General features: G+C 43.4%; 1 protein-coding gene across 3 annotated transcripts in view; it reads left to right on the forward strand.

The window, feature by feature from the left end:
- SLC25A12 (solute carrier family 25 member 12) overlaps positions 1 to 15,326 on the forward strand; it is a 64,110-nt gene that overhangs the window by 17,627 nt on the left and 31,157 nt on the right. For all 3 annotated transcript variants that reach the window (XM_083468575.1, XM_083468576.1, XM_083468577.1), the window contains 5 exons: positions 8,820 to 8,959; positions 11,152 to 11,298; positions 11,615 to 11,753; positions 13,061 to 13,154; positions 15,024 to 15,108. In XM_083468575.1, the coding sequence (XP_083324701.1) occupies positions 8,820 to 8,959; positions 11,152 to 11,298; positions 11,615 to 11,753; positions 13,061 to 13,154; positions 15,024 to 15,108 (605 nt within the window). The remainder of the gene's footprint in view (positions 1 to 8,819; positions 8,960 to 11,151; positions 11,299 to 11,614; positions 11,754 to 13,060; positions 13,155 to 15,023; positions 15,109 to 15,326) is intronic.

Consider the following 15,326-nt stretch of genomic DNA (forward strand, 5'->3'; position numbering starts at 1 on the left):
GCTCCTCTCTTGCCCTGGACATACAAAAATCAATTGATATGTCTGCAGCTTTCTTTGATCCAATCCTGCCTGCTGATCAATACCGGAAATTACTTGATGCTTTCTCAGCAATTTACATAACCACCACCTCGCCTACTCACCAACGCCTTTTCTCTGAATCGCCTTGGTTTGACAAGGAATGCAAAGCCCTAAGAAGGCGAATTAGGAAAATGGTCAGAATCATCAAATTTTCCAACGACCCCCAAACCCGTGCAAAGCTCATAGAGATTAAAAGGACATACAGAAATATGATCCATTGCAAGAAGCAGCAGCACATCTTTAAAGCTTGGTCCACTCTTCGTTCGGCTGTAGAGAGGCATGACTCCCGCTCCTTCTGGCGCTTAGTTAGACCTTCGGCACCATTCAATCCAGCTACCCAGATTTCCCCTGATGAATGGATTGCCTATTATTTAACCAGTTTCGCTTCTCCAAATCATCTTACAGATCTCCTTCAGTCCCCGTCGGACCTCGGTTTCTGTTCTCCTAGTTCCACTTCCTCAATAAACTTTACCTCAACTCGCATTTACAACATCATAATGTCAATGCGAAGAAATAAAGCCCCCGGCCCAGACATGGTCCCGTTGGACCTTTTCCTGACTGATCCTCTTTGGTGGAGCGAACACCTGACTCCTGTATTCACCGCTATCTCCTCTGCCCTAGACATCCCCGACTCCTAGAGAGAAGCTACAATAGTTCCGATCTTCAAACGCGGTCAGCCAAACATCCCAAGGAACTATCGCCCCATCAGTTTATTATCCATCCCGGGGAAAATATTTGCCGCTGTTTTACTGGAGGAACTTCTCTCATGGGTCCAGGAGAGGAACATTCTACCGCTAGAACAGATCGGTTTCCGAAAGTCAGCGTCAACCATGGACCACTGTCTAACTCTCTATCACCTTGCCAGTAAATACACTGCTCCAAGGCAAGGCCACCTATTTGCCGCTTTCATGGATCTGGAGGCCGCCTTTGATTCCATTCCTAGGCAGAGATTATGGTCCAAACTTGCCCACCTGGGAATTGATCCGCACCTCCTCTCCCTAATTATTTCCCTTTATTCAAACACCACAGCTCGCGTCCGAAGTGGTCCCAACGGCTCCCTCACTACTCCATTTCCAGCAGCCAAGGGCGTCCGACAAGGTTGTCTCTTGGCCCCTTTACTATTTAATCTTTATCTTCATGATGCAATTTTCACTCTGAAGTTAGCATCTAAGTATCCTCCTCATTTAGCAGGCCACCCCGTTGCCTCCCTTTTCTATGCTGATGATGCCGTCATCTTATCCAGAACAGCTGCGGACCTAGCAAATGCAGTTAATGCATTTATCGCCTATTGTAAGGCGGAAGCCCTCAATATTAATTATAAAAAATCGAAAGTCCTCCACTTCACTCGTTCCCGCAAACTCAAGTTGGAGCCGCTTAAGATCACAGGTGGCTATTTAGAAAAGGTAAAAGCCTTTAAATATCTAGGCCTAATATTCACTTATAATCTCTCCTGGTCCACCCATCTACAATCTGCCTTTCTCGCTGCAACCACGACCTCTAACGCCATTGTCCGATTTTACCACCAGAAGGGCGGCAAACACCTTCCAGCAGCAATTCAAATATTTAATGCCAAAGTTGTCCCCAAATTATTATATGGATGCGAAGTATGGACCACAGCAATATCAGGTAACCTGGATCGCCCACTTCATATGTTTCTGAGATCTCTTTCCGGCATCCCGAGATGTGTATCAGGTGCAGCCTTACGACTCGAGTTCGCCCAGCCCTCAATTGTTAAACGAGCATGGAGTCGAGCCATTTCCTACAGCCTCCACCTATTAGCATCGGATGCCCGAATTAGAGGTGGTTTTTCCAATCTGATCCCAAGAGATATTCATAACTCCCCTTGGAAAACTTCAATTAACCTCAAATTCCGCTCTCTTCTCAATCTGAATTGTAAAACTGTTTTTAACTTAGAGTGTATCAGCCCGGCGGCCCTACCTCTAATTAAAAAGAAACTACAGCAACTTGACTTCTCTAACACAGCCTCCTATGCAAGAGGACCGTGTTCAGGCCTAGCCCTAGCTATTCCACCCCCTGAAGGGATCCCTCTATACTGCTTCACAATTCCTTCGGAGGCTAAGCGAAGGGCCTTTACCTGTGCCCGTCTCAACTGTTTTCCTACAGCAGTTCTCTCGGGTCGTTATTCCAGAGTTCCCATCGCAAAAAGAACATGCACCTGTAATGACACGTCCCTAGAGACTATGGAACATGTAATGCTCTTCTGTCCCAACTGGACAGATGAAAGATCTCGGTTTTTAACTCCCCTCGTGAATAAGTTCCATCTCCCAATCCAGCCTTGGATAGTGTCCCTCTTTTTGCAGGATTCTGATTGTTGGATTACCGAGATGACAGCTAACTTCCTGCTTAGTGTGATGAAGAGGAAAGTGGCACTAACTTCTTCCTTAACATCACAGCTGCAGGCGACACACCGCACAATCGAGCGAAATTCCAAGTAGCCTTATTGTACAAGGACAATCGAGTTAGGACATATCTGAGGAGCCGAAGGACCCTTTAACGGTCCTCCTCCAGCCACAGCAGTTTTTTTTTTCCTTTCTCTAAGTAATCGCCCAGGACGATATCTACCTTTACCTCCCCACCCCCATTTTATGTTGTTATTTTAATGTATATCATGCTATGGCCACATGGCTAATGCAATATATAAATAAATAAAAATGGGCTGTAATGGCACTTTTTGTTGCCTTGCTGTTTAGTCGTTTAGTCGTGTCTGACTCTTCGTGACCCCATGGACCAGAGCATGCCAGGCACTCCTGTCTTCCACTGCCTCCCACAGTTTGGTCAAACTCATGTTGGTAGCTTCGAGAACACTGTCCAGCCATCTCGTCCTCTGTCGTCCCCTTCTCCTTGTGCCCTCCATCTTTCCCAACATCAGGGTCTTTTCCAGGGTGTCTTATCTTCTCATGAGGTGACCAAAGTATTGGCGCCTCAGCTTCAGGATCTGTCCTTCCAGTGAGCACTCAGGGCTGATTTCCTTAAGAATGGATAGGTTTGGTCTTCTTGCAGTCCATGGGACTCTCAAGAGTCTCCTCCAGTACCATAATTCAAAAGCATCAATTCTTTGGCGATTAGCCTTCTTTATGGTGCAGTTCTCACTTCCATATATCACTACTCGGAAAACCATAGCTTTAACTATAAGGACCTTTGTCAGCAAGGTGAACACAGTTCAAAGTGTTGGTGTTGACCTTTAAAGCCCTAAACGGCCTTGGTTCTGTATACCTGAAGGAGCGTCTCCACCCCCATCGTTCAGCCCGGACACTGAGATCCAGCACCGAGGGCCTTCTGGCGGTTCCCTCATTGCGAGAAGTGAGGTTACAGGGAACCAGACAGAGGGCCTTCTCGGTAGTGGCGGCCGCCCTGTGGAACGCCCTCCCTTCAGATGTCAAAGAGATAAACAACTACCTGCATTCAGAAGACATCTTAAGGCAGCCGTGTTTAGGGAAGTTTTTAATGTGTGACATTTTAGTGTATTTTTGGTCTCTGTGGAAGCCGCCCAGAGTGGCTGGGGAAACCCAGCCAGATGGGCAGGGTACGAATGATAAATTATTATTATTATTATCATTATCATGTCTCTGCTTTTTAAGATGCTGTCTAAGTTTGTCATTGCTTTTCTCCCAAGAAGCAGGTGTCTTTTAATTTCGTTACTGCTGTCACCATCTGCAGTGATCATGGAGCCCAAGAAAGTAAAATCTCTCACTGCCTCCAATTCTTCCTCTTCTATTTTCCTCTTCTATTGGAAATAATACTGAACTGAATTGAGTCCTGCAGGGCGGGGGGCACCATTTCTTCTCCACTGTTCATATCCATTGCCTGCACCCCGCCCTGCCCCGCCCCAGCTGCTGCTTCAATCCAGCCAATCAGGAAGCCCATAGCAAGTATAGGTGACTTTTATGAGGACCAATGTAGCTGAGTGACGAGTGAGAGGCATGTTTTCTTGGACTCCGGTGATCCTGACCAGTCTGGATTGCTTTGCTTTTCCATTAAGCAGGCAAAGCCCTTGCACACTAATTAGGGGAGGGGTGGGGCTCAGCTGCACATCATCTCATTGTTGATTACCTCCTTTAACCTGTCAGTTCGCAAGCACTTTGCCGGTTTAAAGGAGGCAATCTGCAGTACGATCCCTCCCTCCCTCAATCAATTTGCAAGCATTTTTCCCAAAGAGGAGGGTGAGGAATTGCAGTGTGTATATCGCCTCCTTTTATCTTGCAAAGAGCTTCCAGATTGACAGTTTAAAGGAGGCGCGCGGCGCAATACTCTGCCGTAGCCAAGACCTGCAGGGCCATGCGCCAAGCCCCTCTTGCATTGTGCACCTGGCTCCACCGCTGACAGCGCCCAGGAGGTGTCAGTGAGCTCGCCTGAAAGCAGTTAGCACTGGTGGTGGGGAGGAGACGGAGGGTGGCTGAGTGGGGTGGGAATGGCGCTGAGTGGAAAGGTGTAGGAAAGAGGGGAGCAGCCGGTCTGCCGGAAGATGGAAGGCTCCCTTCCAGGGCAGACCGACCTCGCGCCAGTGGAAACAAGTCAGTCTCCCAGGCAGGCAAAGGAGATGACTAGATAGGATTCTTTGATGCGAGAACCATCCTGCATTGATCTCAGTAGGGTGCTGTTCCTCTCCCCGTTCCCCTTTGGTGTACACGACCATCAGAGCATTATGGGGAATGGGGAGGAAGTACATCTGGCCTTCCAGCTCCTCTTGTCTGCTTGCCATAAGTTGCTCTTGCCCTGGAGATGCAAGAAAATCCCTTTAAACTTAATGGTTCCTCACCCCCTTTCAATTCAGTTAAAAAAACAACAGCTACTTTAATGAAAGCAAATACATTATCCTTTAGCTTTGATAAAGATAAAGAGATGGGGGATAAATTCAATTCAGTTCACATTTGCAGGTGAACCGATTTAAATCACACTTCCCTTTTAAAAAAAATATTTAATTGGTTTTTCAGATTAAAGTTCTACAATCACATACAACATAAAAACAAGATTCCGAAGAATCTCCTGGATTTCTCTCCTCCCCTTTGTGGGTCCTATTGTGAATCATTTCCTCCTGCATCTTTTTATGATTATCCAAATCTTTTACCTCTCCATTGTGTCCAAAATTCACCATTAAACTTCAAGTGTTATTCCAATCCTACTAGCTGTTTACAATGGTTTTTAAGATTTTATAATTTTTTCCCCCATTCCTTATTCCTGATTCTGATTCTTCTGGTCATTTTAGCCATTTCGGCATAATCCATCAACTTAATTTGCCATTCTTCTCTGGTAGGGACTTTTATCTTCTTTCCATCTAGAGATCAATTATGTTTTCTGAAGAGAAGATTCACCCTAATAATTTGCCTGGTTCACTTTGTAGTGGTTTTCCTGAAGTTACTGGTATTTACATGGATTTTGGATTTCTCTTGCATATCGCCTGGCATTGAATTGCCTGCATTGTAACTGCCTAAAGCTTCATAGAATCATAGAATCATAGAGTTGGAAGAGACCACAAGGGCCATCGAGTCCAACCCCCTGCCAAGCAAGAAACACCATCAGAGCACTCCTGACATATGGTTGTCAAGCCTCTGCTTAAAGACCTCCAAAGAAGGAGACTCCACCACACTCCTTGGCAGCAAATTCCACTGTCAAACAGCTCTTACTGTCAGGAAGTTCTTCCTAATGTTTCTTGTAGTTTGGATCCATTGCTCCGTGTCCGCTTCTCTGGAGCAGCAGAAAACAACCTTTCTCCCTCCTCTATGTGACATCCTTTTATATATCAACTATGGATAAGAAACTATATCTCGTTATTTGGAATTGCCATAGTGGAATTGTCCTTATTCTCTTTTGGGAATGGACATTGATGTAAAGAAGGAAAGGAAAGTATAAACATATTTTTTAAAATCTTCCTAAAATGGTTGGGCATTCTCTAAAATCCATTTTGCAGTATGAAAATGTTCTTTATTTGTACTGGTCTTGGTGTACTCAGATGTAAGTCCCATATAGTTTAGTGGAACTTACTCCCATGTAAAGGAGTGCAGGATTGCAGCCTTAATACCGTGGGGTATCTTGTAGCAGATACATTGTTCGATTTTGCAAGCCGGTTACAGATAAATTGTTATTGTTGTGACTGGGATATGGTACTTAATTGTAACATAAATGCTATATATAGCATGTTGGTAAAGGCACTCTGTTGCTATATATATAATTTTGACTTTAAATTAAAGGTTTGCATCTTTCTTAGCAATAAGTTTCTGCTTGATAGGAGCTGTAGCTTATCTCTCCACTCTTCTGCTCTGTAGGGATTTGGTTATTTAATGTATATTAATAGCAATCAAATAATGTAATTTTTCTTCTTGCACAATATGGGTAATTAAATTAAGGAATTGGAATTTTAAAGCCAGGCCTTTCAAAATCTGTGATTAGAGGGCTGGCAGGGTCGAGAAGGTCATTGCAACAATTCCCTCCTTCAGTTAACATCAGCTCCCCACAGACTTAAATTATCTATTATTTGCCCTTTGAATGCAAAGTTTAAAAGGATAAAAAATGGAGTGATGTCGTTTTAAAACTAATGCACAAATAATTCACAGGTATGCTGTGGAAAGTGAAAATGCTATGCTGTCTGCCCTATGCAGTTTTGACAGATGTCTAGTGGAGCTTTTGAGATGTTTCGCTAGAGAGAATTCATTCAGGGGTTCAGCCTCTTTCTAACCCCCTCCAGACGAGAGGAGAGGGACATCTGATTCAGATGGCACTGTATTCATCTGAATGCGTCATATCCATTACTCCCAAAGGGAAATGTCATCGGTCAGTGGGAGAGCATCTGTTTTGAATGCAGAAGGTCCTAGGTTCAGTCCCTGGCGTCCCTGGGTAGGGCTGAAAGAGAGACTTCTTGCCTGAAATCCTGGCAGTGGGAGCCAGTGTGGTGTAGTGGTTAAGAGCGGTGGACTCGTAATCTGGTGAACCGGGTTCGCTTCCCCGTTCCTCCACATGCAGCTGCTGGGTGACCTTGGGCTAGTCACACTTCTTTGAAGTCTCTCAGCCCCACTCACCTCACAGAGTGTTTGTTGTGGGGGAGGAAGGGAAAGGAGAATGTTAGCCGCTTTGAGACTCCTTTGGGTAGTGATAAAGCGGGATATCAAATCCAAACTCTTCTTCTTCTGAAGAGCCACTGCTATCAGTCATTGTGGACAATACTGAGCTAAATGGACCCATGGTCTGAGTCAGTATAAGGCAGCTTCCCAGGTTCTCTATATCCTGAAGAGGCAGACGTGATGTATCTTCGTTCAGGTATTATCTGGTCAGGACACGAAGAGTTAAGCAAATACGTGCTTCCAAAACACCTAGCAAGTTTGAGATTTCTTGCTGGTAATTTAGAGTGCAGTCCCACTCAACAGGGAAAAAAACCCATTGAATTCATTAGGTCACAGAGCTCCTGTTGCTCTGTCCCAGCTTCTGCCAACCTAGCAGTTCGAAAGCACACCACTGCAACGGGAAAGTAAACAGCGTTTCCGTGTGCTCTGTTTTCTGTCACAGTGTCCCGTTGCGCCACAAGCGGTTTAGTCATGCTGGCCACATGACTAGAAAGCTCTCTGTGGACAAACACCGGCTCCCTCGGCCTGAAAGCGAGATGAGCGCCGCAACCCCATAGTCGCCTTTGACTGGACTTAACCGTCCAGGGGTCTTTTTTTGCTAGCAAAACTGAGTTACTGTGTTGCAAAATGATGCCTGTCTAAAAAGTGTGTCGCCAACATGAAAAGTTTGGAAAGCTCTGAGTTAGGACTTCCTTATGAGTAGGCATGATAAGGATGCGCTGGAAATGTCTGAACATGCTGAAAGCATCTTAAACATTGACATGCTCTCTTTAAGTGTTCAGTATGAATCCATTAATGTCGGGTGATCTTATGTATGAGCGAACTAGCCCTACCCCCTTGACACTGAAATGCGCATTGGCCACATAGCCATTAAACACATTATTGGCATTGGTCCCAAGGGGGTCCTATGCACGTATAGATGTGTCCCTTGGAACTCCCTCCATGGGGATACAACAGAAATGAACCGTGAATTGGCAGTGAGCATGACCACCATGCTTCACCTTCCAGAGATGTGGGGGATAGCACTCCTGTCTGCGATACCTTCACACATTCATACTGAATGCCTGAAAAGGGCTCCTCCCTGGTTAAGATATTCTGTGCCAGAGTCATAGTTGGGGCAATGATCTGAAATAGTTAACATATTTTCTGTAATGATAATGACCCTATTCTTATACCTGTCTTTAATAGTTGCATTCACACAAGTCTCAATCAAGTCTCAATCACGCCGTGCATAGTCTGTGAAATATTATGGTGTATTTTGAGTACAGGTATTCATTGCCTTTCAATGAGGTCTTAATTTGACACGCAGAATCAAGGAACGCAGCATTGATTTTATATCAGCATGCAAAGCACCAGGTATTTCTAATAAAGGAAATAAATTGCTTCTTAATTAAAACTGAATAAGGCAAAATCATGGATCTTGAAGATCTACATAGTATTAATACACAAGTAGTATTAAAATCTATTCTATACAAAGTGTGTTTTCACTCTAGAAAGATAAACAGCTCTCTAACTTGAAGTTGTAAAAAAAAAGTGTTTCCCTGTTTGATTGGCTCTTCTAGAAGTATGGTTTTCATTTTCTGGTTGAAGAATTTTAAGTAGGGTTTATCTTTCTCTCTTTTTCTAATTAATTTCCTTTCTCCCCTTTCCCCCTCTTTGTTTTCAAAGAAAATGTAAAAGAAATATTTGGGCAGACCGTTATTCACCATCACATCCCTTTCAATTGGGACTGCGAGTTCATTCGATTGCACTTTGGCCATAACAGGAAGAAACACCTGTCATACTCGGAATTTACTCAGTTTTTGCAGGTCAGTTGCTTAGTTTCCTGTACTGTAATGATGGGTTCCTTCTCCTTGTGCTCAACAAATGTTTGCAAAGTAGAGATACAGCCCAGCTTTATACTCACAAAGGATCCAATATTTTAAACCTTCATAGAAGCTAAAAGCTTTTATCTTGGCCAATAAACTATGAAGGACTCTTCCCCCACCCCACTCCAGATATATGTTTCTCGCAAATGAAGATTGTGGGTTGTAAAACAGCCACTGTGGAAGATGAAAGTCAAAATGCATTTGGCATTTTTCATCGCATTAAGTGGACTTTCAGCCGTTGAACTTGGGATTGCTTTCCATATTGTATCCAATTTGCATTGGATCAAGTTGATTTTGGAAAACAGTTTGAGACTGTTAGATCTGAAAAAAGTTGTTTTTAAAATATTTTTCCATTGACTTGTAGGCTTTATTTGTCCTCTATTTATTTGTTTGCAAAGGGATATTGCATTAAAGAGTTGGTTAGATTTGATTTGTGTGCATCATCAGGCCACCCTTTTGTGAGTAAAAAGTATGTTGCTCTCTTGTGCTGCTTTTGTTTATTCTCTTGATCTTTTGCTGCCCTTACTCTAACCTTAAAGGACTTGCTAATCAAAATACAGTTGTGGCTACCTTCACAGTTTCTATCCCTTGAAACAAAATGTGCTGCTGTGGTTATAATAACTTGGTCCACCTCACAATATCATGACAAGAATAAAGTAGTTTTCTGACACCCTGATCCTAAATGATTTTCAGTGGTTTGCCCAACATGATATGAAAAAAGGAACATGGTGGCATCCAGATTGCTGATGTTCTTGTGAGGACTGATTTTCACAAGGTTGCTTTGCCATGTGCATATTTAGTAGGTCCAAGAACACAAGCCATCATGAAATAAAGGGGGGGGGACCCCACTAAGTAATTTAGCAAACCATCTCCTAGCATTGGATACAACTCAGAAAAATATTGGGTTGTACTGCTGCTATGTTTGGATTGCTTTCTCACCCTGTAAAACAGCCCCTGGATAAAATTCTTTGCCAAACATGTTGAGTTCTAAAACTGGTGTAAATTATGAAAGTTTGTATCTCCAAGATCATTTGTTCAGCAATCCGTTGACCTCAGGGAGGGGTGTGTATGTCAGGGGCTCTTCCTCACAACCATAAATTTCTGCTAGATATGTGCTGTTTACTGGCTTCTGATATTTCACTAAACACTGCCACAGCCATCCTAAAAACTAGAACCTTGTATTGAACATTTAAAAAGGTAAGCTTGCAAGTCTTATCTGTGAGAGTCCAGTTTTGAGTCAATGAAGTCATCTGATTAGCACAATGGCTTTTGCCTGCTCAATAGGACTTCCTCTCCTTGTACACCCCCCTGAGGGTACACCACTGGAGGGCTGGTGAAACCCCAGAACAGATTGTGGGATAAAAGAAATGTAGAGGGAGTCCTGTTGCTCAGGCAGATATCCTTGAGCTATCAGTTGACTCCATTGGACACAATCCAGTTGGTATTAATTGTTACCATTCATCGGTTGTATGCCTTGTATCTTATTTCCAGCTGATGAAGACTATTACAGAACTTTAGTATCATTCCGGAGACACTGTCCTTTTGAGGCTTTTGAGATGTCTTCCGTTGAAACTTTTGAGAGACTATTGAGAAACTTTACTTTAGAAACTTTTGAGACGTCATCTGTTAAAACTTTGGAAAGACTATTGTGAGACTGTCCTTAGGCATCTGTTTTGGAACACACGGCTTGATGGTCCTCGCTACCTCTTTGTTACATTGTACATATGAACTTTGATTGGCTTATTCCTATAATTCAAATGATATCATTATTCTATTATATATTCTCTACTAACTATTAGCTACGTGTTGTGTTTGTATTTTTGTGATTGGATAGCCTTGTTGTGATTGGATGTGTTGTGATTGGATATCCAAGGTAGTGGATAGCCTTGTGTGCCATACCCAGTGATGGTCATGTCAGTATGAATTGATAACTCATTACGGACTGGGCTGTCTTCCGGCTACTTGCAGCAACAGCTTTTCCAAAAGTGCAGGGCAGAGCACTGATCTGCACTGACCTCTCCTGGTCTTTATTTCAGCATGCATCCAGGGTCAATGTGTAGATTCTGGCCATCAGTATGATGGGTATTTAGAACAAAGCTCTCAGTATATCGTTTCTTATCATATTATTTCAGGAGCTGCAGTCAGAACATGCCCGGCAAGCGTTTGCACTGAAAGACAAGAACAAAACAGGCACGATTACTGGCCTGGATTTTGGCAGCATCATGGCTACAATTCGTCCACACATGCTTACTCCTTTTGTGGAGGAGAACTTGGTTTCAGTAAGTATCAGGAAGCATGGGACACAGGGAATGAGGACTGAGATTCAGGTTCTCAAAAATTGCAGATTTGGGATCATCCGTTGCCCAGCCAAGATTTTGTGACCTCCACAAGGATTTTCCTGGTGGGGCTTACTAGAAAGAAGGCAATAACATAAATAAGCAGGTAGAAGAAATAAGAAATCTTCCAGCAATTGGTGGAGATCTAGCTATAGCTAGTGAAATCTTCTCTTACCCTCCCCCTGCAGTCCCCTGTGTGCAGGTATTTCCAGGAACTGAAACATACAAAAAAAACCCATTTTTTCCCCTTTCCACCCAGGCTGCAGGCGGATCCATTTCTCACCAAGTCAGCTTTTCGTATTTCAATGCTTTCAATGCCTTGCTGAACAACATGGAGCTTGTTCGAAAGATATACAGCCTCATTGCAGGTGCTAGAAAAGATGTCGAGGTTACAAAAGGTAAAGCATTGTATGCCATAAACTCTTGAGATTACTGAAGCTGGAGCAATACTCGGCCCCTGTTACTCATTGATAGAGTATCTAGTTTGCCTGCTGAAGATCTGTATTCAGTCCACAGTTAGGAGGACCAGGTAGCTGGCGATGGGAAACACCTCCACCTGAGACCTGGGGGAGCCCTGGCCAGTCAGTCTGACCCTGATGTAAAGCAACTGATCAAGTATCTATGATACATATCACCTAGGTGAGCAAGCTTCCCCTTGCATGGAGCCCATGTAATATCCCTCATCCCTTGAAATGAATGGGCTGAAGAGCTCCATTACTACATCAGAACTTCAGCAGCTGCAAAAGATAGTTGACTCAAGGCAGGCATAGGTAAACTCGGCCCTCCAGATGTTTTGGGACTACAACTCCCATGATCCCTAGCTAACAGGACCAGTGGTCAGGGATGATGGGAATTGTAGTCCCAAAACATCTGGAGAGCCGAGTTTGCCTATACCTGACTTAAGGCAACAGTCCATGCTCTGTCAAGGTCAGTTGTTCATTTGCAAACTTATACCCTGCCTCTTAACTACGAGAGCCCCCAAGGCAGCAGCTTACAATACAAAATATGCATTAAATCAAACGGTAAAAATACACAGAAATTTAGAGCTAAAAACTAGAGTCACAGTAAACTATTTTGGGGTTGTAAGATCTCACAGGGGAGAAGAAAGGATGGAAGGTACCAATGTTAGAAATAAGGAAAGGATGTTCATGTATGTAATTACAGCAGCGAGAATTATTGTGGCAAGGAATTGGAAAAGTGAAATACTACCAACGATAACAGATTGGCAAATACTCATGATAGCATGATCTGTAAAAGGCCCACGTAGTCTGCCTGCTTTTTCTGTATTCTAGTAACTGAAAATATAATTAGTTAAGGATTCCTCTTGGGCATGTAGCCCCTTAAACTTAATTTGAGTTGGTATTCAGTTCTTTCTTTTTCAATGGCTGGGTCCGGTCTTGGATATTTTAGAGCAGAGCTCTAGAAGAGAGTGCCTCTGACCATATGCAGAGTACTTTTCTCTCCCTACTGAAGAGCTGCAACCCACCTGTGATTAGGAGAAGTATGTCCAGGGCAAAATTATGCGATTGGATCTCAAAAATCTTAACAAATTTTAGAGCAAACTGCGTTCATTTCACCCTGGTCTTTGGATTTTGCTCCCATAATGTTAAGCCAAACTGTAGATTGTGTATTTAAAAGTTCCAATAAGTTATGTATAATTAATTTGTGTTTTTTTTTTTTGTTTTAACCCATTGCTTTAAAACAGAGGAGTTCTCTCAGTCTGCAATCAAATTTGGACAAGTTACACCTTTGGAGATCGATATCCTTTTTCAGCTCTCCGATTTGTATAATGCCTCAGGGTAATCTTAACTTTTTTTGTTATATTAATGTTTCTAGAGTGTTGTCATTAGATGGAGGTTGTTGTTGTGTGTGGGTTTTTTTAACTGACAACTGTGGGATGGAAATTCTGTGCACATGGTGTGGTCTTGAGATGGTGTGTATGCGCGCCACTCAGTGTATATGCAGTATGACATGGGGCTAGGGCAACATATTGTTGGGATACTGCCAGGGAGACAAAGGCCATCCTGCCCCCACGTCAATTCCGGACGATCCATCGATCTCCCGTAGAAACGCAGTATCAGTCAATTAGCAACACAAGCCTCAGAAACAGCATTCCACATCCCAAGGACTGTGCACGCCCTTTGCAGAGTTCGCACAACGAAAGATGCACTCAGGAGAGCATTATTTACAACTTTATTCAGCGATGGTCAGAACAAAGAAAAAACAAGACTGCCTGCTTCCATGTTCAGGCACACAGAGAGAACGAAAGCTATGTACAAAAGAGAAACTTCCTGTAAGCCGGAAGTACGCAGACTGTGACTCAAACAACAGCCTGCTCCCTTTTTAAGGTGGAACGGAAATATCCTAACACATATGCCTATATCTGTGCACTCATTCACCTGGTTACCACAGTTCCCTCCCTTGCTTTTGAGGGTAAAAGTTTACAGTGTATGTTCAGTCCATAGCTGTCAACCTTCCCTTTTTTTGCGGGATATTCCCTTATTTCAGCTCCTTTTCCCGCTGCTTCCTGCTGCTATCCCGGATTGTTAGATAACCCATAGACTGTCCCCAGGACAGGTGAGGCTACTGATCCCTTATTTTCGAGGCTGCTGATTCCTTATTTTCAAATCGGAAAGTTGACAGCTATGGTTCAGTCTTTTATTTCTTTATGCACATGGAGGACTGCACATGGGTTCAGATTCCTACTCGGCCATCATGAAGCTCACTGGGTAACACTGAGTCAGTCTTACTTATCTCACAGGGTTGTTGTGAGGATAAAATGAAGGGCAGAACCAAGGGTGTTGCCACGAGCTCCTTGGAAGAAAGTCTGGATTGGCTGCAGGAGCTTCCTGCACTCAAGCAGAAGCTGTGTCGGATGTTCGGCTTCCGAAAAATGTTCACAAACCGGAACACTTACATACTTCCAGATTTGTGACATTCAGGAGCCGATTTGTTCGGCAACTAAGCTGTTCAGGAACCAAGCTTCCACTGCAATACCCCTTTGCAAATATAAAAACTGGCATATTGCAGAGAAGGCTGATTGTAGAATCTCGTTGTAGAATCTTTCCCTGTGATGTGCTAGTTTTCTGTGTACAGGGATGAGTATTTGATGGGTGAGTTTGGGCAATAATAGCTCAGGTTAATAAATCAAGATATGAACGAGTCTTTTGCTCATTCAAGGAGTCTCTTTGCATGAACTTAAATAAATAATAATAATAATAATAATTTTGTATACCCCGTCCATCTTTCTGGGTTCCCCCAGCCATTCTAGGCGGCTTCCATACAATAGTCCTTCAGATATTAAAAGCTTCCCTAAAGAGGGCTGCCTTCAGATATCTCCTAAAAGCCTGGTAGTTGTTTTTTCCTTTGACATCTGGTGGGAGGGTGTTCCACAGGGTGGGTGCCACAACCAAGAAGGCCCTCTGCCTGGTTCCCTGTAACTTAAACCAGGAAGCCTCAAACAACCATAGTTTCTTGTTTCATCAGAACTGGAGAAACTATGTTTTTGGAATAAGCCAGGGCATTAAGTCAACTTCAAACCATGATTTAATATCCTGGCAGGGTCCAAAGCTCTGTAGGCTGAGGTATGGTAGTCTGAAATGTGCCGGATGGGTTTGGGCTTGCTGTTATGTTTAACAGGGATTTATTTTCCCTGGTCTTGAATGCAGACGCTTGACGCTGGCAGACATTGAGAGAATAGCTCCCTTGGCTGAAGGAGCCTTGCCTTACAACTTGGCAGAACTTCAGAGGCAGGTAGGTACCTTCAAGAAAATATGGAAGCCGGCCAATCCCAGTAAACTTTATGCTTATGGCTTTAAGCTAGGGCTTCTGAGATCATAATTTTGAAATCTTTCCCATGACATCCATATTTATATTTGCTCAGTCCATGGACACACGAGCGCACTGCAGTTTTGGGGAAAGTTTTCCACCCTTCTGAAAACGGCCCTTGTCAAACCATCAAAATGATATTT

This window comes from Podarcis liolepis, assembly GCF_965112155.1.
Source record: "Podarcis liolepis genome assembly, chromosome: 1".
Classification (NCBI taxonomy): Eukaryota; Metazoa; Chordata; class Lepidosauria; order Squamata; family Lacertidae; genus Podarcis; species Podarcis liolepis.